Raw genomic sequence first — 21,063 nt, 5'->3', positions numbered from 1 at the left:
CTTAATGGGATTAACTCCCATGCAAGTATATATAGGATTGCAACCTTAGTTTTTCACAAGCCAATGGATAGCAAATGTAGGGTTTCCAAAGGTCATCAGAAGAAGGCAGCAATTCACAAGGCTTGTATGCTCCTCTCATGAACATGGCAGTGTCCTCTATATGCAGAAATGCACAGAGGATCTGAATGTTACATATCTATCCACAATATGTACAGGAATTAGTACTCTCTAAGGCAGCAGATTGTCTTGGACTGTAAGTTCCACCTTCCCTGCTATTGCCCAAGCTGTAGGGAGGTGCTGAGAGTCGACCCAACAAAATCTGCAGGACCTCATGTTACCCACTTAAGACACACTATTTCCACTTTTGCTATGGCAGACATAGTTTAAGTTCATGGCTTACATATGCATAACTTACCTTGCTTCACACTTAAGGAGGTCATGGTGTTTACAAAAGAGGACATAATGATGGACTCATCTTCAGGGCATACCGAAAGATTCTAAAAATCAGAAACCAGGGCACTACTGTGTTATAGCAGTTATTTTTCCAGCTACACAATTATCACTGCATCAAAATAAAGCGGAGAACACATCAACGGATATGTGGCTGGCAGGAAACTCCTGTGCAGCTCCATCTGGACCTCAGCCTGGTGCTTGTCTTTGTATGAGATCACAGGTTATGGTATGAAGGCATGTGAGGCCACCACTTAAGCAGGTCTGAGCCTTATTGCTGCCTGAATAGCACACAGGCTCCACAATGAAAGAAATGTGGGATATAAATATAAGGACATAAATTTTAAAAGTAGCAGGATAGTGAGTGGTGCCAGTGGAGCACATGTAGGACTAAGGTGCACATAGTTTATGTATGAGAGAGGACTGTGTGTGAAGTACATGAGAAGAAGGGCAGCTGTATACAGAGAACCTGCTTCTTCTCCCTGCACCACCTCAAAATCACCCCACAAACTTTCAGACTTCCACTTGGGCAATTAAAGTATGGAAACTGTTTTTCTGACATAGGGTTGTGAAGTGGGGTTAGTATTATTTCACGGGTGCCAATGTCACTTAATCCACCTAATGTCACTTAATCCACCAAGTCTATGATGCTTGTAATTTGTTTCTCAATAGAGGGAATCAGGAATTTGGCACATTTTTAGCAGTAGTCTCCAAAATAATGGAAGTTATGAGCGCTGTATAATAGGATCCTGAATATTTATTTGTGAAAGCAAGACCATTTTAAAGAGCTCCCCTGTCCATTCAGATGTAATAAACAAATGCTATAATGTACACAATTAAAGGGGCTGAGAACTACAGAGAAGAGACACTGGTTGCTGATTGACTCCATTTTGTTTTCAAACAGCCTTCCCTCATTACAATGTCATCTTAACTACATGCAATTGAAAATTAACAAAAAGATTATTTCCTCCCCAATACAAGCAGCTTTATCCCTACAGGATGACTACTAGTTTAAATGTTGAACATCTACGCGGATGTGTTGTGTAGTATAAAATCTGAGCTCCATCTAGTGGGCAATGAAAAAGTAAAATAGTCATTTTTCAGTGATTGATAGTAACTATGTATCTGTGATTGACTGGTGTCTGTACAAAATATGTAGTTTCTATGGAACCTGTATATCATGTTTTAGTCTTTGGGTTGTCTAATAGAAGTTCACACCTTACAGGATACTTTAAAGGGTATTTTAACTTCTTAGCATTTCTTCACTCAGGATGAAAATTAACAAGTCAGTACTTAATTGAGTACTTGTAACCTTTTTATAGCAATATCCTCACCACTTACCTGCACAAGTTCATTTAAGACAACTGCATCAAAGCCCGATAGGTACTGCACATAGTATCTTTGCATAACTGGGCCATATTTTCGTACATGTGCCCTGAGCTCTTCCATGTAGAAAATCAGCTCTGCTATGTGCCTTAGGAACGAAAGAGAAACAAAGAATATTGACTAATGTAAGCATGTGTGAAAAATGTCAAGTGGTGTGAAATTCTCATTTTCAGGCTATTTATTGGTCCTTAAATCATGGTTATTTGCTACTTAAGTATATCCAAGTTTTCAGTGAAATAGAGAGAACGCTAGCAGGGAAACTACATGTGGAAAGCCATAATTAAGTAAATAAACACATTCGCTTTATTACTGAAAAAGCTCTCTAGCTTTGCCCCAGTGAGCCCACATAATTAAAGAAAACAGCTATTAAAAGATATATTTGGAAGAAGGGGGGGGGGCGAAGCGGTGGAATTAAGAAAACAAAGAGGGATGGTTTTGCTGACATCACCACTCTTGTTTTCAAGCCCAGTGGGAAGCTACTTGCAGAAAATGTTAAGGGCTGGGTCACAACATGCTTTGAAGTTCAAAAGAAAGACTTTTGAAAACAACCTATGGGACAAATGTTCCTGTTGATCCTCTAGAACTGACAATCAATAAAAGTGCATGGCACACATCCTCTTACATTGCTCTGATTAGAAAAGTATGTGTTGTTTTGGGGAGCAGATTGCTGGGTGCTGAACAGCCACAAGAGAAGGCAACATTCCTCCAGGATCCTGGACTACTATCGCCAAACTGATCCTGAAGGTATTATCTTAGCAGACCAAGCTTGGACAACTATTAAAGGCCTGCCACTACTCGTTTATTTTGTTGTGATATCAGGATTTTCTACATTTTGTAAATGTAAATCAGTTATGGAACTTTATGTATGTGAAGAACGACATGCCGATTGGGAAAAAAGGCATTCAACTATTTATTTATACATAAAAGTGAAGTTTCAATACAGACACAATTTGCAAAGACAGAAAAAATGAATCTAGATTCAGGCAAGTATCTGAAGAAGTGTGCATGCATACGAAAGCTTACACCCAGAACAAACTTAGTTGGTCTCTAATGTGCTACTGGACAATTTTTTAATTTATTTAGAAAAAGTGACTGTACAACTTGCTATATAGGGCTTCATAGTTACACCAGGAAACTATCCCCCAATTAATGGATGTACTTTGGGGAGTCACAAGACAGAGTTATCCCTTTGGAAATGGTTACAATCTAGACTAGAGAGTTATGCAACTAACTGTTGCAAGCTCAGCGCAACTTTTGTTTGTGATCTGCAAACACAAACACACAGGAATGATAAGCTGCTTTTAAGACTTAGCCGGCACTCCTATACACACATTTCTGAGAGTAAATACCACTGAATTAAATGGGGCTTACTTTTAAGTAGACATGTATAGGATTGCAATTTTAATGTCATTTCAAGGCAGGACTACAGTGTAGCAGCAGGTGTGTGAAGAATCAAAGAAAATGTTTGAAATCTTTTTAGGGAAGCTTCTACATAAGCTCTCTGGATTAAGGCCAATGTGGCATTTTTCACCACTACCCTGCCGAATGCATGCTGACTATTTAAAGGAGCTGAGTTTGGGGACATGGCTAGATAGACACGAGACCTTTGCTATATGAATTCCAGCACATTATTCTGAACTGAATGGCTTTGCATTCATTACACTCACAAATGTATCTTAATGAAATTTTGTTTTCACATCCCACAGTAGCGAAGGGAAACATTATTTTAACATATCTAGAAATAACGGTGATCAACCAAGTCAAGGAAAAAACCTCCATATATCAATGCAATCAAGACCACAATATGCCTGAAGAATAAGGAGAAAAACAAGTAGTAGTACAATATACCAAAGTGCTTTGGCAACAGTGGATTCCATATCATGCAAGAAATCTGAATTTTAAAATATACCAGATATGAAACGTACTTATCTATGAAATCATCTGCACTCTTCTTTGGCATGTTATCTGCATGTCGTAGAAGCCAAATAATTTCATCACGAGCAAACGATAATGCCATAAAGACGAAAAGTGCCTGGAAGAAACCAAACACACATTAAAATGTTTCCCTTTGCAGATATTATAAGTGAATGTACAGCAAATGGAAATGAACTCAGTGGATTGCGCCCGTAAATAATTTCCCTCCTATTTACTAAGCTTACTTACCTTGGGACCCAACAGCCCTGGCTGATCTGACAGGACAGTAGCTAGTTCTTTCAGTGCAGACCGTAAAAATTTGCGTCTTTCTCTGTGCATTGAACCACTGTTTTCAGAATACAAATACTGCAATTAATCACCACAATACTGTACTTCAAAAATCATTTCAAGTTGTGCTTAGAATCCATGGCAGTGCATTCTCAATTAAAAATGGTGTTTAAAAACCACCTCTCATATTGCTCCTTAAGATCAAGTTTTAATACATTTGTGAGGCCATTACATTTTCATGTTACCAGTGGAAATAAAGATTTAAAGAAAACAGTTATGTAAAATCTGGTTTTGACAGGTTTTTTTATATTGGCTGGAACATTTCCTCTGACTTTTATGTAATGTATGCAGCAAACTGGTCTGAGAAAAGAGGTGGGAAGCCTGTGGCTCTCCAGATTTTTTTTGGACTCCAGCTCTTAGCAGTCCCAGACAGCATGACCCACAGTCATGGATAATCGGAGTTGTAGTCCAGTAGTACCTGGATGGTCACATATTTGCCACTCCTGTACTAAATAATAATATCCCAGATCAGACCAGCCATGCCTGGAGAGCTCAGTTGGTTAGAAGGTGGTGCTGATAACACCAAGGTTGCAGGTTCAATCCCTGTATGGGACAACTGAATATTCCTGCATTGCAGTGGGTTTGACTTGATGATTCTTAGGGTCCCTTCCAGCTCTACAACTCTATGTAAGGCAAAGGTAGGAAATGATTTTCATCCCAGAGTTGAATTCTTTTCTGGGCAATCTTCCATGAGCCACATGCCCATAGTGGATGGGGCCAGAGATCAAAGCGGGAAGAGTTCTCAATATGAATTTTACCATTGTATAGTAGGCTACACACAGCAACCATTCTGCCCTCCATCCAAGCAGCATTACCAGAGTTCAAGGACACATTCCAGAACTGCAAGGGTTGTGGCCTGTGGGGGGGGGGGTGACCTGGAGAGAGTCCAAAGGGCCAGATAGGGGTCTGGAGAGACACATTTGGCCCCTAGCCCTGAAGTTCTCCATTCCCAATGTAAGGGAACACAGAGTGAAATTCATTGTATAAAATATAGGCTTGGATTGAAAGATTCAGCTGGTGAACAGGAAGCAAAACCAGCTACAGAGAGATGGGGCTTCCAAGTATATAGGAGCAGCAGATGAGGAAAGAGAAACTGGCAAGTCTCTACACAAAACAAGCAAGAGATTCTTCCGTTTGCCATGAGGTGCTTTTAAGCAACTATCTTTCAGCATTGCTGATACAGTTGTATAGTTTGGCTAAATACTGAAAAATGTAATTAGTAGTATTTTATAAAAACATATTTTACAGTACACTTACGCATGTGATACAGCCGCTTCCTTGCACTCTCTTATGTCGTTAATACGTTTGTTATAGCTGAAAGTGTAAACAAAATGTATAAACATATTGGTGATAAAGACTTCCCATCTCTCTGCAATTGCATCAGAAAGAGCAACTTTCCTTTAACTAACCAGTTCCTGGAAAAAGGCTTCCCAACGGGTCAGTTAAGGGGTCCTGTATTTAGATCAAATGCCATCTCAGACTCAGGAATAAGTGAACATAGAGCTAGGCTTCAATTTCTGAACAAAGTTAAAAGGCATGCAACCAAAAGCAATGTTTAAATTTAAAGCAACTCCAAGAATTAAGTGTAAAAACCCCCAATTCAAGCACAATGAAGAACCTGGGTAAAGGAAAGTGGGGTATTTTATGTGGAGGAAAGTAAAAGGAGGGAGAGCATATGCAAGATGCTGCTGCTTTCTCAATCTCAACCCTAGATATCACTGAATTCCACAAGATTTCTCTTGTTCATCTATCTCTCATTTCCCACTATATGCATATATATAGCAAATGCAATAAAATCTAATCTGTATCTATATTTCAAAAACCGTACCCTCTTATGTTTACAAACAAGTCTTCTGCAGCTTTGTGAATATGGAAAACTTCATCCCGAAACAAAGCCAAGCAAGAACTGCTTTGAAGAGCAAGCTTCCAAAGGGTCAAAGCAGTTGCATCACTGTTCAGGACTCCATGGCACAAAATAAACCCAACTTTGAAAAGAGAAAGAAAAATCAGCATTATGTAAAAGTCATGGTGACAAATTCAAACTGTTGTCTGTACCACCAGTGGTCCACAAGCTTCATTAAGGTGGTCTGCAGCATTCAGTGGATTTGTAGTTGAAGACCGGAGATGACACATCCATTGTATTAAATATTCATATTGATTTTTAGTGGTATTTTAATTCTTTGTCCTATTTCTTACATTGCATTTAACTGTATAGATGTCTCCCCACTTGAATGCAATCAGCATGTGTGTTCCAGCTGACACACACGAAAAAAGGTTCAAAAAGGGGGTGGAAGAGGGCCAGAAGTGAAACGGGGCAATCCTCACTTACGCACATCCCGGTGATGCGCATGGCTGGCCAAAAATGGAACCCCCATGTAAGTGGGGATTCCCCTGTACTACAATTCCATGGAATGCAATAAAATCTAATGTAAGAAGAAATAAGCAGCACTAAAAACACAATTAAAAATCATATAGCATTTAGCACAGTGCATTACAATTGCTATAACAAGCTGAAAAATCATTAAGCGCTCTACTAAGATCCTCAGCAATTTTCAAGGGGTCCATGGGGGGGGGGGAGGTTTGGGAACCACCGTTTTATAGGAACAAAGGAAGCTTATAATGAGTTAAACCATTGGTCCATCTAGCCCAACAAGGCGACTGGCAGGAGACAGAAAGGAGCTTCTGCATGCAAGTGAGATTGCTCTGTCACATGTGTGGTCTTCCCCATAGATTTATTTTACTGCAACTAACAGGTAAATCCTCAACCTACTTGTCATTCAACAGTCAATGGACTGTAGTCAGCTAAACAGTTCCATTAGGACAAGAGCTTTTGGCTGTGCAGCGGAATTTCCCTGCCCTCTCCTTTGCCCACTATCTGAATCTGCTCCAGAGGGTGGGGGGTGAGGGAACCCAGAACATATTAGGAAGGGGACACATGAGGGATGTATGAGTAAAGGAAACTCCATTGTGTGGCCCAAAGTGCTTGTGCCAGTGGAAATGTTTGGATGCTGCCCCTGCCCAAGTATCCTAACTTAAGTCCACAGCTCACAATAATCAATTTAGGAATAAAGGCTTAATATAGAAAATGCACAGTAGAAAGAAATGCTGATAAATCTGATTATAAATTTGCAACATCAGCATGGGAAACAATTTTTGAAAGAGAGGCTCAGGTCCCGCCCTACTGGTTATGATAGCAAAACATTTTACCCATAAACGTGCATTTTACCCATAAATAGTATATCTTTTTCCTAGCACATCATCTGCATTTAGCCATGCTGCAAAATGAAATTCTACAGCATGTATAAGTACTCTTGAACTGCCCAAATACAGCAACAAAACAGCCAATGCTGTCAACTTGCACAAAGAACTTTATAACATGCAAATGAGTCTTTCTTTCCTCCACCCTGCAGCTCCCGCTCCCACCCTTCAAAAACTCCTCTGGAGATTTAGGAGAACCTGTCAGAACATATTTGATGGGTGGGAAAAGAGAAGGGGCAAGTCCAATTGAATTTGCTGATGTGATGTTTGATCTCACCCATAGGACAAAATCCAGCCAAAGTTAAGTAGTTAAAAGTTCTATTACTTCCCCGTAGATACCAATGGAATTAGAAGTGCTTAGCTCTGGGACATGCTTACAAAATTCCAATACCTCAGAACTTAGAGCTTACACAATTGTAACATTGCCTTTTATTAATGGGATAATGAGATCAGAATAGCCTCAGCCTAGCTCCCGTATATGAGCTCCCTGCACACTCCCGCCCAGTGTCTTCACTAAGCTAATAGCTAAGTCAATACCAATGCTAGCCATGGTTATTGCTAAGCACAGTTTGTTTTAAAACCGGGTTTGAAAATTGTTAAAGAATCCTGATAAAGACCAAACCTTGGTTACAATTATGTTGGTTAGCAATGGTTTAAGCTACGAGTGCATTTTGCACATATGAAGACTGGGCCTTGGGAGACAGAATGAGTGCTCCTGCTCCCTTAACCATGGCTAAGAGGTGGGCACTGTTACATCTGAACTGACCTCGTGGCTCCATTATACATGAAAACAGCTGTAAAGAAACAGGAAGCACTTCAGTAGAACATCAAACTTACATATAATCCACTTCTCCATTGTATCCAGAGACAGGTATTCGCATGGCATCTGTTTGTAAAAACAAGCTGTCATCAGAAAATGACACATTGCAATCTAGTTAATACATGAGCTCTGGGTACAATACTTTAAACAAGGCTGATGAAATAATAACAGCTCTCTAAGTGAAATCATTTATTTAGGGAAGGGCTGCTTCAGGGGTACAAAAGGGTTTAAAGTACACTCTAGTTGCTCTAAACCAACTCCTCCTGATCCTTTGTGTGGGCACACCCTGGAAAGGCACGGTCCATATGCTGGGCACAGTTCTAACTCTAGGAGCTTATGCTACATCTTTTTGGTTCCAGGAACAAATGGACAATCTATGCTATGACCTAGCAGCCTGATGAGGCACACAGATCAAAATGATCTTAAATGATCTGAGATCCACTTGTTACTCACTCACTCTGGCTTTGAGGCAGTGGGAAGACAGCTGGAGGACAGGTAGAGTAAAATTCATGGGAAGGTTATTCAAACACTAGCAAGAGACTATTATTGGGCCTACACTGTGGTGAAGCAACTATTCTTCTGCATCTTCTCAGTGTCATTCAGCAGAGCTTTGGAAATCTGGCCCAGGGGCAGATGCAACAGAACCTTTGGTATAATGCTGCAACACATTTGCAAGACACTTTGAGGACATATCCCATATCGATTATGACATGACTCCACTTCTTGTCCACACGTCCCTCAGAGAAGGCACATGGAGAAGGGTCTCTGACGGTGAATGAAGCTCAGGTATGTTCATATGAGCAGAGTTAACTCCTGAGGTATTTGGGTCCTGAGCTGCATAAGGTTTTATATATTAAAAACATAACTCTGAATTGAGTTTGGAAAATAATTGGTAACTGGCACAGTTGTAACAGAATTAGTGCTAGACACTCAGATCAGAGTCAGAAATCTGGCTGCCAAATTCCGTGCTAGCTGCAGTTTCTAAACCATCTTCATCAGCTGCCCCACATATAACACACATGGCAGTAATTAATCTAAAGGTTACTAGAGTGCAAACAGCAAAAGTTAGGGTCTAATAATAATAATAATAATAATAATAATAATAATAATAATTTATTTATACCCCGCCCTCCCCAGCCAAGGCCGGGCTCAGAGCGGCTTACAAGCAATAATAAAAACAAGATGAATGATTACAACTTAAAAACAAAAATAAAATACAACATTAAAATAATGGAACATTAAAATATTAAAATGTAGCCTCATCACAGGAGAAGGAAAAGAAAGAAAGAGGAGGAAAAAAGAGAGAGGGGGGGGGGGAATCAAATTGGCTCCAAGCCAAAGGCCAGGCGGAACAACTCTGTCTTACAGGCCCTGCGGAAAGAAATCAGATCCTGCAGGGCCCTGATCTCATGAGGCAGAGCGTTCCACCAGGCCGGAGCCAGAGTTGAAAAGGCCCTGGCTCTGGTTGAAGCCAATCTAACTTCTTTAGGGCCTGGGACCACTAGGGTGTTATTATTTATGGACCTTGAGGCTCTCCGTGGGGCATACCAGGAGAGGCGGTCCCGTAGGTACGAGGGTCCTAGGCCGTGAAGGGCTTTAAAGGTCAAAAGCAGCACCTTAAATCTGACCCTGTACTCCACCGGGAGCCAGTGCAGCTTGAAAAGCACTGGGTGAATATGCTCCCATGGCAGAGACCCCGTGAGGAGCCTCGCTGCAGCATTCTGTACCCGCTGGAGTTTCTGGGACAGCTTCAAGGGCAGCCCCGCATAGAGCGAATTACAGTAGTCAAGCCTGGAGATGACCGTCGCATGGATCACTGTGGCCAGGTCGGGGCGGGAAAGGTAAGGGACCAACTGCTTGATGCGGTGAAGGTGGAAAAATGTCGCCTTGGCTGTTGCTGTAACTTGCGCCTCCATGGAAAGGGAGGCATCAAGGATTACACCCAAACTCTTAACGGAAGGCAATGGCACTAATTGGGCCCTCGCAAGAGAAGGGAGTTGGTCCCTCATCCCCATGCCATCCCGACCTAGCCATAGGACCTCTGTCTTTGAAGGATTTAGTTTCAATCGGCTCCCACGAAACCATCCAGCCACAGCTTCCAAGCATCTGGTCAGTGTGTTCGGGGCCGAGTCAGTGTGTCATATCTGGCCCACCAGCTGATGCTGATGGAAGGCACTGTGTGCCATTGAGGCCACTTGTGCCTTGAGTAACAGTAGATCCAGAAGTACCCCCAAAGTGCACACTTGTTCCTTCGGGGGGAGTCTAGCCTCATATCTCTCTCTCTCACACACACACACACACACACAGAGAGAGAGAGAGAGAGAGAGAGAGAGAATGAATAACCTCAGCTGGGAATTTTCAAAAGCAAATCTCACAAACTTTAAGTTCCATAGAATTGAATCAAAGTAAAGTATCGTACTGTGTCTGACTGTGCAGGATTAAGCATTGTGCTGGGAGCGCTGATGAGGCTCAAGAGTTGTGCGTTTCTCCATTGGTCAGCTGAGAGGTTTCGTCGAGGATAGACCATCTGGAGTGAGATTAGGGCATCTGAAAGAGCCTAGAAAACAGTAAATACAAACATATTGTTTTGAACGATTAGCAGTTAAGTACAATAAATACAATTTAACGTTTTTCTAATCTATTCCATTATTACAGTACTCTCAAGCATCTAATGGTCATGTATTTCATGTCTATCCAACGCTGTATGAGACAAATGCCGGGACTTGATATATTTTTTCCTTGCCTCACAAACTTGCAACCTTCGCCAAAGGATTTTAAAATTTAAAATATTATTTTAAAGTGCAAATTGTAAGTTCTTAAATAACTAGGTTGATATTAGAGAATTTGGATACAGTATAAGCATGTTATCCCTACAGTCAATTTTGATCATTTCTCAAAGACTCGAAGCTTGCTTCAAACTGTCATGGGCACGGAATATTTATTTCCTACTCTGCTTTTTTTGCAAGGATGGGCATAGTCATGGCAGAGTAGGACAGAAAGGAGCAACACTGGCAAGAAGTGAAAATAACAGACCTCAAGATTTTGTGGAGAATGTATATGGGCTAAAAGTGGGAAGTTTATATGCATGGTCCCCTTTTCAGGTGTTCTAATTTTGAGAGGGTTTGAAGGGGAATTCTAAGTGCATTCACCTGAATGTGCTTAGATTCCCCCTTCAGACCTTCTCTCTAAATATGGGAAGGTTTGAAGTAGTATCGGTGTGCAGGAAAACACTGCAGCAGGGATTGTGCATGCACATCCCCAACTTGACCTTTTCAGGCCCACACTTGTGCCTGAAGAGGTGGTTCGGTGTGCTGGTACCTTAGTCCCACACTTAAGCCTGCAATCCTACGCTCACTTTACTGGGAATAAGCCCCAATGGATTCAATGGAACTTTCCTCTTCTAAGTAGACATCTTCAGAATTGCCATTAACCTCACAAACTATCATGGGTTTGGGTTGTCTAAATGAACTATTTAATTCTTTTAAATGCACACAGAAAGAGGGGAAAGCTTGTCAATTTTATTAAAAACTGCTTATCCTCAATTTTCTGTTTTTTAAAAAAAACATAAAAAAATATTTTCAGAAAAAAGGGGGGAGAGACAGTCAGACAAATGGTCAGAAAGAGGAGGAAAAGGCTTATACATACTTTACTATGTGGTACAAATTCCTCCATCATCTTCTTCAAAGGGTTCTCATAATCCACAATCATCTGGCCAAGACGTGGGTATTCCCTATCACTAAAAAAAGCAACAAACGAGATTAAGGAAAATGCATTGTATAACATGCTCCCAATCATCACAAAAAAGACATTCAGTGTGCTATGCATTTTTACCTTGCTCCATGTGTCATCTCATGAGCATAGTTGTACAACCCTATGATGGCCTTCCGCTCTTCAATCCGAGACAGCAATATCATTAGTGTTGTGTAGGTTATGATTAAATCTAGGTAGTTCTTTGTTAAATCAAAATTTACAGTCTAGAAATGAAATACAAAAAAAGGTTTTGTATTGTAACAGATTACTCATATCATCTTCAAGTTCTAATCCTTCATACATTTCATATGCATTTGAAACGTCTCACACAATTTAAAATTAGCACCTATTAGCACCTATTAAACATAGAGAAGCACCTTAAATATATTATCTTTATTTACTGTAGCACATATTAAACACTAAAATGTGTAATAGGTTAGCACAACTCAATGGACTCACTCTTAGAGGACTCCAGGCTGAATGACCTTTTCAGATATTTCCAAGAATTATGTTAGAAAGCAGTGCATACATAAAGGACCAAAACTCCCAGACAAAACTAATACATTGGAAGTGAGCTACAGCATCATTTGACCATTTTCCACCTTTACTGCAATTAGAGGAATAGGTCAAGACCAATGTTTGAACAGCCACTTCAACTCCCAGTCCATTTCCAGGCACAATTTTGTAGTATTCGTATTGATTTAAAGGCCTAAACTATTTAGGACTCAGGTCATTTTTATCTCAGCTGCGCAGTGTAATCCTATGCATGTTTACTTGGAAGTAATTTCCCAATGTGTTCACTTGTGCTCGCTCCCTAGTAAATGTATTAAGAATTGCAGTTCAGTTGAATTTTTAAAAACTTTCGTGGACTTACAATATCAAAGAAGACTTGGCAAACATCAATAGTGTTCAGCAATTCACAGACATGGTCCTTGAAAACAAAAAGAGAAAGGAATAATCTGAAATTATTACTGGACATTTTTTCCTGAATTTGGAAAAAAAAACCAAAAACACACCCTCAGCCAATAACAGCAATACGTTTTTTAAAAAACAAATTTTAAAATATCCATTACTTTAACATAGAAAGCACTTTTAAAAAGCAATTCATAATAAACTATTTAATCTGCAGTCAATGGTTGTGAAATTCTATCAAGGCCTGCAAGAGCAGCTGAACTGTACTTCAGGTGCCTTACCTTAAATTCCATAACATCAACAAACGTGAAGTAATATAAAGCCAGATTCTTCAGAATCTCTGATTTCTCTTTCTGCAGCTGAGCAAGCTGTTGCTACAAATCAAACACACACACACATATAAACTAAACAGTTCTTGGAAACAAATGCATAATTTTAAGAAAGCCAAGGAATCATATTTGCAACAAGCAGGTACACAATTTTTTACAGGGATCAAATGTTTAGTGCATTTCTCCAATAGCAAGGTCTTCATGGTTGTGATTTTAATATATGAACAAACTAAGGGGCACAATTCCTCCTGCCTTAAGCTCAATAAGTCACTCTCCCTCCCATTGATGTAAGCATCTACCATTCTGCTGGCAATTGTCAAGAAAACAGGAAGCCAGTGACTGCTTCCCCTTCCTGACCTCTGCCCAAGCCAGACTCTGACCTGGAGAGGGAGGGCTAGATGGGCAAGTAGCAAACAAGCTAGCTTCCCATTCCAGGAACTGGCAGCACACTGCTGCACATGCAAACCTCCCTATCCACATGGGCCAAGGGGCAGAATGTAGAAGCAAGGATACACCTTTGGGCTATATGCAATCATTCCAAGCATGTTAAGAAAGTGATGGTGCCCACATTCTGCAACTAAATGCTTCTTCTAATAAGCGCCAACTACCAGCTAATTAGTACACATTAGTACCAAAATTATTAACTATAACTACTAGAGATTAGAGAGTGTTAAAAAGGAATTGGTTATACGAGTAATTAGCCAAAGCAAAACCATTAATGAGCACAAATCAGCATGAAAGAAAATAAGGACAGATTTCTTGAGGTGGGAAAAGAGGTGGCAGCAGAGTTTACAGATTTTACTACGGAGAAAACAATACGCTTTAAATTCAGAACTTACCAAAAAGAATATCCAGGCAAAGCCACGTTAAGCATGCAAAATAAAATGTAGATACAAACATAAAATACAGTCACGGTTCTTTAAGCAGTCCCATATAACACAATATACATTAAAACACAAGCAACAAAAGAAACAAAGATGAAAAAGAAGCAAGAGGATAGCGTGTTAGACACTGGTGAGGAAATGGAAGAGAGACTATGAATACAAGGATATTCAGTAGTTGTAAAAGTAGATTTTCACACAGTATTTTTCAGCAGTGATCAAATGTGTTATTCCTGCAGGATACAAACTAATCAGTAGACAGGGAAAGAATAAAGTTACACAAAAGACTAGCGAAGAATTAGAACATCTTCTTTCAACTTCCTATATTAATTTTTTAAAAAACAATTTCATGCCCTTCAAATGTATAGAGAGCATTTAAAAACACACATCTATGCCACACAGTTGTAAGCATAAACTAGATAGACAGTGTCTTCCACAAAGTTGCACAGGGATTTTCACTTATTTTCATTGATAAATATCACACTTTAAAATTACATTCTTCCATTTGACATTAATGGGGGGGCACTTTTACCCAAATTCAATTTTCATTATACACATATGGATCACAAAAATGGAAAGCATTCCCTGTTTCATAAAAAAGCTGGTTCTCACAGTCAACAGAACTATGAAATTGAAGGTTGGCATCTCATGATTCCTGGCCACTGCAATATTGAAAATCCTGCCCACTCTAGTTTTTTGTGTATCTAGGTCAGTGTGGCCATCCATTTCTACTTTGTCTTTACATAGACATCATATATCAAAGTCAAAAAGCAATAAGAACATTTCCAGTACAAAATAGACTGAAGTCTAATGGAGCCTGCAGGCAGCATATTTATGTAAAATAAAATTTACATATTTTGCATGTAAAAGTACATTCAGCATAATCTATGTTTAAATAGTATGTAGAGCCAATTAGACTTGTGTATTTTGTACAGGAAATGCTGTCATTGCTTGTATCTGGGTCTATGTAAGGAATAAATGAATGACCAGTTCAACTACTTTGATACCATAGAATAATCAAAATATTAAAAGAGGGTGGCATCAGAAACAGAATCTTGATAAAAGTTTACCTTTTGAGAAAAATGAAAGGTAAATATTGCAGGCCCAAATTCAGGAGGGTCTGTATGGTTCTCCAACTCATGAACACATAAAAAGTCTAATATGATTAAGGGCCTTTCCACAGTCACCTTCTTTCATATGCATCTAGCTAAATAACTCCCCCTTGACATATATATATTACTTATATCTCAATCATACACACACATTCTGCAATTGGATAACATCATACGACATCGTACTGGCTAGACATAAATAAGAACGGGGGGGGGGGGGGCGGATCAAGGAAAAGAAACTGAAAGACCACACTGAGCATTATACAGCATAAGACAGTAGCGTAACCACATTAAAATGTACACACCTTTAGACTGGTAATGAAACAAAGAGCAGTTAAGTGTATCAATGTACATTATTCAATCTTATGGCTATATCGTTATATATTATAGTAGAATATTTATACAGAAAAGTATCAAAAATTAAGGTTGTTTTCTGAAAATATTTATCACTTAGTGAAGAAATATTTATTTCACCAAAGCTATCAAACCACTTAGCCTTTTACCACAGTTTTAAATGTCTTATGCTTTTTATGTTTTCTGTAGTCAAAAAGCAAGACTGGTAATTAATTCAACTTTAAACAGTATTTACTTCTACCTTTCCCGAATTAATGTTACTGATGCTAGTCATTACATGCCTTCAGATAGGGGGCTGATGAAAATATTAGACCCCATCTCAGACTACTTGTAATGATTTTTTCCAGGAAATTTTGTCCAATTAGATCTATAAACTACACCAGCCCACCTGAAACATATGCCAAGATTCAAAGAACCACAAAACCAGTCCTGTGATCCCAAGAGACCTTTAGACTCACACACACCCCTTTTCTTTTTAACCTCTCTGGCCTCCCAAACACTGCATGACACACTGCTTTTGAAAGGGAGGAGGACTTCAATAGTAGTTTGTGGGGGGGGGGGGGGAGGTGGGAATTAGCTGGAAATTCCAGTGCAACAGGAATTTCACTTACCACAACATGTGTGATGACAGGTATGACTCACCCCACCAATGTTAGAGCTGCAGGGGTGTGTGATCACTTGGGAGTTGAATGATGACCACCTTTTCCCCAACATTAGGAGAAAAACTTGCAACTGGTTGGCTGCTGAACTGCTACGGAGCCTGGAGCACCCCACCAGCATCTCCCCTCCCACTTTTCCAACTGCAAGTTTAAAGCAGGGCTGGGATCTGTCCCTGGCCTTATATATCAGATAGCATACCAGAAGTGAGTGAGCGTGTGAACGTTATATGTACAGTGGTCTCGGCCTACTGTACATATAACCTATAACCTAGGACTGTATGTGAACAGCACAAGTCTTCAAGAACAAAGGTTAATACAAATTATTGTAATTAGTTACAATAACCTGTTCTTTTTTTACAGTTCTAATAGAATCAGATATCTGACTACTATTCTGTTACCATTGCTGAGAACCAGCTGCTTTTGGTCCACTGTCACCTGGTGGTAGCCATTCTCTCAGGCTACCTGAACTATTTCCATTTTAGCTGGTTCTACAATACAGCTGACTATTAACTTTGAAAACTGTTGCCCGAGTTTGTTTTTTTCCTCCTCCTTCCCCATCCCTTTTTCACTGAGTGTTATATCTTTCATATTGTAAGCCTAAGCGCAGGGATTCTCTTACTACTAATCTTTGTAAGCCCCTCAGAGAGCTTTTCCAGTTAAAGAACAGGGCAAAATTGCTTTAAAGAAGCAAGCCAAGTCAAAAAGTGGACAATATTCAATGGGTTGTTTGGTTATTTTCTAAACCTATCTAAAATTCCACTGGGCCTTGTGATTCAACACATCTTTTTGGTCTCAGCACCGAGATTGGGGGGGGGGGTTTGAGGGTCAAGGCGGATTAGTTATTCTACATGTGGGATTTCAGATAGATTTCTAAAAATTGCCTAAGTAGGCTAGTTGTCCAATATTCCATCAAATAATATCAGTATTGTTCTGCAAGTTATACTGCCAGAAAAAATGCTAATGTTTTAAATTATTCATTCAAGATCTTGTCTACAGGATTTCAACCTAATATTAAAATAAAGCTTGGATCTTTAGTGTTACAGCAAGTATTCCAGAATGGCTCATTTGCATGCTTAGCCTGAGGGCTTCTCTTTAAATACAGATATAAACCCTATTAAAGTACCATCTCAGCTTGCTCCTAGTTAAAAAGCAACTGATTGTTTAAACTTATTTAACACAATCCTTCAAGAGAGAGTTCAAAAAGGGGAAGATTTCAGCGATTTTGCTTTTAAGAGAGCTGGAGTACAGAAAGTATCAGGAACCCAAAACAGCTCAATAAAAAAAAACTGAGAAAAGGGGGGGGGGGAAGTGTACCTCAACTCTTTACAGCACCACAGGTTTTAGCCTTTCAATTGTCTTCTTATAGATAAGACAGATGGCATACCAGAAATATGCATACCACCCAATGTAAATATTACAATGGCACACTTACTACAGTTTGATTCCAGGATATCCTAGAGCAGAGCTTTTCAACCCCTTTGAGTCCACGGCTCCGTTGATCACCTACATTCTTTCTGCAGCATCCCTGTGGGGCTCTGGAACCCAGTTATGTCACCCCTTGCCTGCAGAGCTGGCAGCCCCTCACTCCTTTTCAAACACCCTTCCTTGTGGAGTGTTCCCTCAGCCTCCTCTCCTATCCCCACTCCTTGGGAGTGCTTCAAGCAGCTGTCGCCGCTGCCCCCAGTCTCTGAACCACCTGCCCCAGAGAGAGCTGTCTCCTCAGGGGCCTGGGAAAAGGATGCCTTGGTGGCCCGACAGAGACTGGCCAAAGGTGAACATGAGGCCAGAACTGGGAGGCAGCAGTGACAGCAGCGGGTGCTGCCAGGCCTGCATGGTGGAAAAGCTCCCCTTCAGCACTGGGCACTTAGCTTCCAGGCAGGCCTTGCACACAGTAAGCACAAGAAAGACCAGCACAACACCTGCCTGCCAAGCCTCCCACTTGTCTATTCATTCTCAACAGCAAGGTCTGGTGGACTGGCTGGCTGGGCTCCCTCGCCTGCTTGCTTGCTTGCTTACTTACTTACTCTGAGGCTGCCTGAGCTTGTGGTAACCAGTATCCCCTGGCCAACCCCAGAGACACCATTCGCCTAGGGAGCTTGTAGCCAGAGCTGCTGCAACAAACAGTTGTGCAAGCCTTTGGGAGGGAGAGACATGAGAGGGCATCAGAGGGAGGGAGGGAGGGAGGGAAGGAGACCAGTGTTGCCTGTGGCACTCCTTACCATCATTCAGGGCACCCCACGGTGCCATAGCACACTGGTTGAAAACCAGTCCTAGAGCATAAGAACTCTGGATGAACTGTTTATTCCCACACTACTAAGAGTCCTTAGATACCTGTCCTTTTACATTTCTTCCCTTTACCCCACTCTCCAAATTATTCTTATCTCATTAAGCAATGTTCTAATTGCTGTAACCCACCCTGGGAACTTGGGGTGAAGTGTGGGTAATAAATAATAACAATAACTACTGCAAATTCCTTTCTGCAGTTTGTACCATAACTCAAAAAACAGTTTCACAGTCCAAAACCTATTTCTCATTTTCCTTTAGAAAGTTGCAACTTTCTATTATTTCTATCCAAAGAAAAAACTTTAATTCACCTACAATCAAGCTACATTAAGGTGCACATTAGATTTGATGGCACATTTACATTTGCCAGCAAATACTTTTTTTGGTTTTAATTGTACTCTAGATCCTGATATTCAACTATGGGAGTTCTATACCTCATGGGAGAAAGTCAGTATTTTAAGAACTACAGGAAGATCCTGACACACACAAAAGGGGAACTGACAGCATCTACCAACACGTTTCCCCACAAGTTTCCAAAGGAAAAGACACTTTCACTCAATTTCTCACACGTCAAAACAAAGTTTTGAATACTTAGGAGGTGTTAATTCAGGCACCCCCAACCTTCAGCCCTCCAGATGTTTTGGATTACAATTCCCATCATTCCTGACCACTGGTCCTGTTAGCTAGGGATCATGAGAGTTGTAGGCCAAAACATCTGGAGGGCCGCAGGTTGGTGATGCCTGCGCTAACTCAAGCTCTTCCACCTTTGAAAATGATGCTTTTCTTGTTAATTCTTGTTAATTTCATAGCATTCGTGTCTGATACACAATATTAAACAGGTACAACTTGTCTAACATAGTCCTAAAATAAGCATTATTAGCTCTGTTCTAAAGGATACAGCCACTTTCTTTAAATTTACCCTGGTTGAATACTTTCTTTACATATCCATTTTTCATGTTTTTGTTACAAGTAAATATTTTTTATGCAAACTGGAAACTAAGTTAATAATGCCCATTGCTAAAAAAAAAACAACTAAAGATCCATGTGTGGAACAGAAAATTGCTACACAAATCAGTAGAACTTCAACTGTCAAATATATATTTATACTGAGAGGTATCCAACAAAGTAGTTCTGTTAGCGGAAGGATTTCAGTTTGTTTAACAGCATTTTCCCTCCCTCTCCTCTTTCTGCAATACCTCCCACACCTGCTCAAGTCTGCTCTGGAGGGTTGAGGTAAACCCCAGAAAGACTGGGCAGGGGCAGAAGAGGATAGGGAGGGAGGGGGAATTATGTTGTGCAGACAGAAGTCCTTGTGCCAACAGACTTCATTAGATACCACCCACTGCATCCTTCTGATCCAAAGAACTCCGACCAAAAGAGGAAATGTATTATTGCTATTCTGTGAACCCTTGTGCAAGACGTCTCATAGAAGAGTATCACAGTTGCATTGCATTACTGTATGAGAAACAAGGTGAATGAGGAAGATACAGGGTCCAGTGGGTTATAAAAAAGTATTGAAAGTGCTTGTGTAAAGTCTTACATAAGAACTTACACAAAAAGGAAGGACCTCTCTGGATTGGAGCTCAATTTTCTCACATTATTCTTCCACTAAATCAGAAACAACCCTTCCATGAGCACATAATACTCTCTGCTAGCAGAACACTTTTGGATCTAAGCCATTACGTTTAAATATATGATGCTACATATGAAATTGTGGGTTGGCAAAATATCTCTGCTTAGTAACTGGCACTGTTTGACATTTGGCAATCAGTATCACTGAAATAAAAAGTACTAGATGTATTTTAACATTACCTAATGAATGACCATAAAAGAGGGAAGAACACTTAAAATTACCAGTGCTTAGTAACTGTATTGGAAACTTGAATTCTCAAGCACTCGTGCAAACTATTGCATGCAGAGAACATGCAAACCCATTACTTCCCTCCCCTTTCCACCTCTGAGAAGAAAACAAACATGTAAAAATATATTCCTCTCAATTCTCATTATAAAGAAATCACAGTTAGTTTATGAAGAGTTTACTGCATTACAACCAGAATTCAATTAATGTTGTAAACAGTCTTAAATTGCTTTGATCCCATTTTAATTCAAGACATGAAAGTCAATATAAAAGGAACAACATGGCAACAGCAAAACCAAATTATCTGGGGACAAGCAAGGAAACTGAACAAGGCAGGGATGAGAAACCTGTAGACCTCCAAAAAGTTGTTGGATTCCAACTCCTATCAGCCCCAACCAGCATGGCCAGTAGTAAAGAATGATGCAAGCTGGAGTACAGCAACTTATGGAAGGCCACAGGTTATGGATTGCTTTAAGTCAAGTAATACTCTTGTTCCAACTTTCCTGAGACATGCAGAGTCATCTAGTTCTAAGACTGACTCCACAAGAACTGGAACTATTTCACTTTGGAGGATTACCTAAACTGGAAGCCTCCTGGTCAACTGTTTTCCAGTAGTAAGCCATTTCCATCTTCTGTGAAGATACGCAGCACTTTACATTCTTAAGAAAAACCTCAGAGCTTTATTCCACGATGTGTTTGTTAATATACTGAGCTGTATACACGTAGACTTTCAATGCACTGTCCATAGA

At 40.1% G+C, this 21,063-nt stretch overlaps 1 protein-coding gene across 7 annotated transcripts in view; it reads right to left on the bottom strand.

Annotated features, from left to right (window-relative positions):
- NCKAP1 (NCK associated protein 1) overlaps positions 1–21,063 on the bottom strand; it is a 49,700-nt gene that overhangs the window by 16,483 nt on the left and 12,154 nt on the right. For 4 of the 7 annotated variants that reach the window (XM_083705456.1, XM_083705458.1, XM_083705457.1 and 1 more), the window contains 12 exons: positions 13,120–13,212; positions 12,801–12,857; positions 12,008–12,150; positions 11,822–11,912; positions 10,596–10,733; positions 8,194–8,242; positions 5,927–6,083; positions 5,356–5,412; positions 4,000–4,096; positions 3,762–3,868; positions 1,792–1,924; positions 416–497 (listed from right to left, as the gene is read on the bottom strand). In XM_083705456.1, the coding sequence (XP_083561582.1) occupies positions 416–497; positions 1,792–1,924; positions 3,762–3,868; positions 4,000–4,096; positions 5,356–5,412; positions 5,927–6,083; positions 8,194–8,242; positions 10,596–10,733; positions 11,822–11,912; positions 12,008–12,150; positions 12,801–12,857; positions 13,120–13,212 (1,204 nt within the window). The remainder of the gene's footprint in view (positions 1–415; positions 498–1,791; positions 1,925–3,761; positions 3,869–3,999; positions 4,097–5,355; positions 5,413–5,926; positions 6,084–8,193; positions 8,243–10,595; positions 10,734–11,821; positions 11,913–12,007; positions 12,151–12,800; positions 12,858–13,119; positions 13,213–21,063) is intronic. The other 3 variants (XM_083705459.1, XM_083705460.1, XM_083705455.1) reach the window with 1 other exon arrangement.

This window comes from Podarcis gaigeae (genome assembly GCF_964106915.1).
Source record: "Podarcis gaigeae genome assembly, chromosome: 1".
Classification (NCBI taxonomy): Eukaryota; Metazoa; Chordata; class Lepidosauria; order Squamata; family Lacertidae; genus Podarcis; species Podarcis gaigeae.
This window is presented reverse-complemented; position numbering and strand designations above follow the sequence as displayed.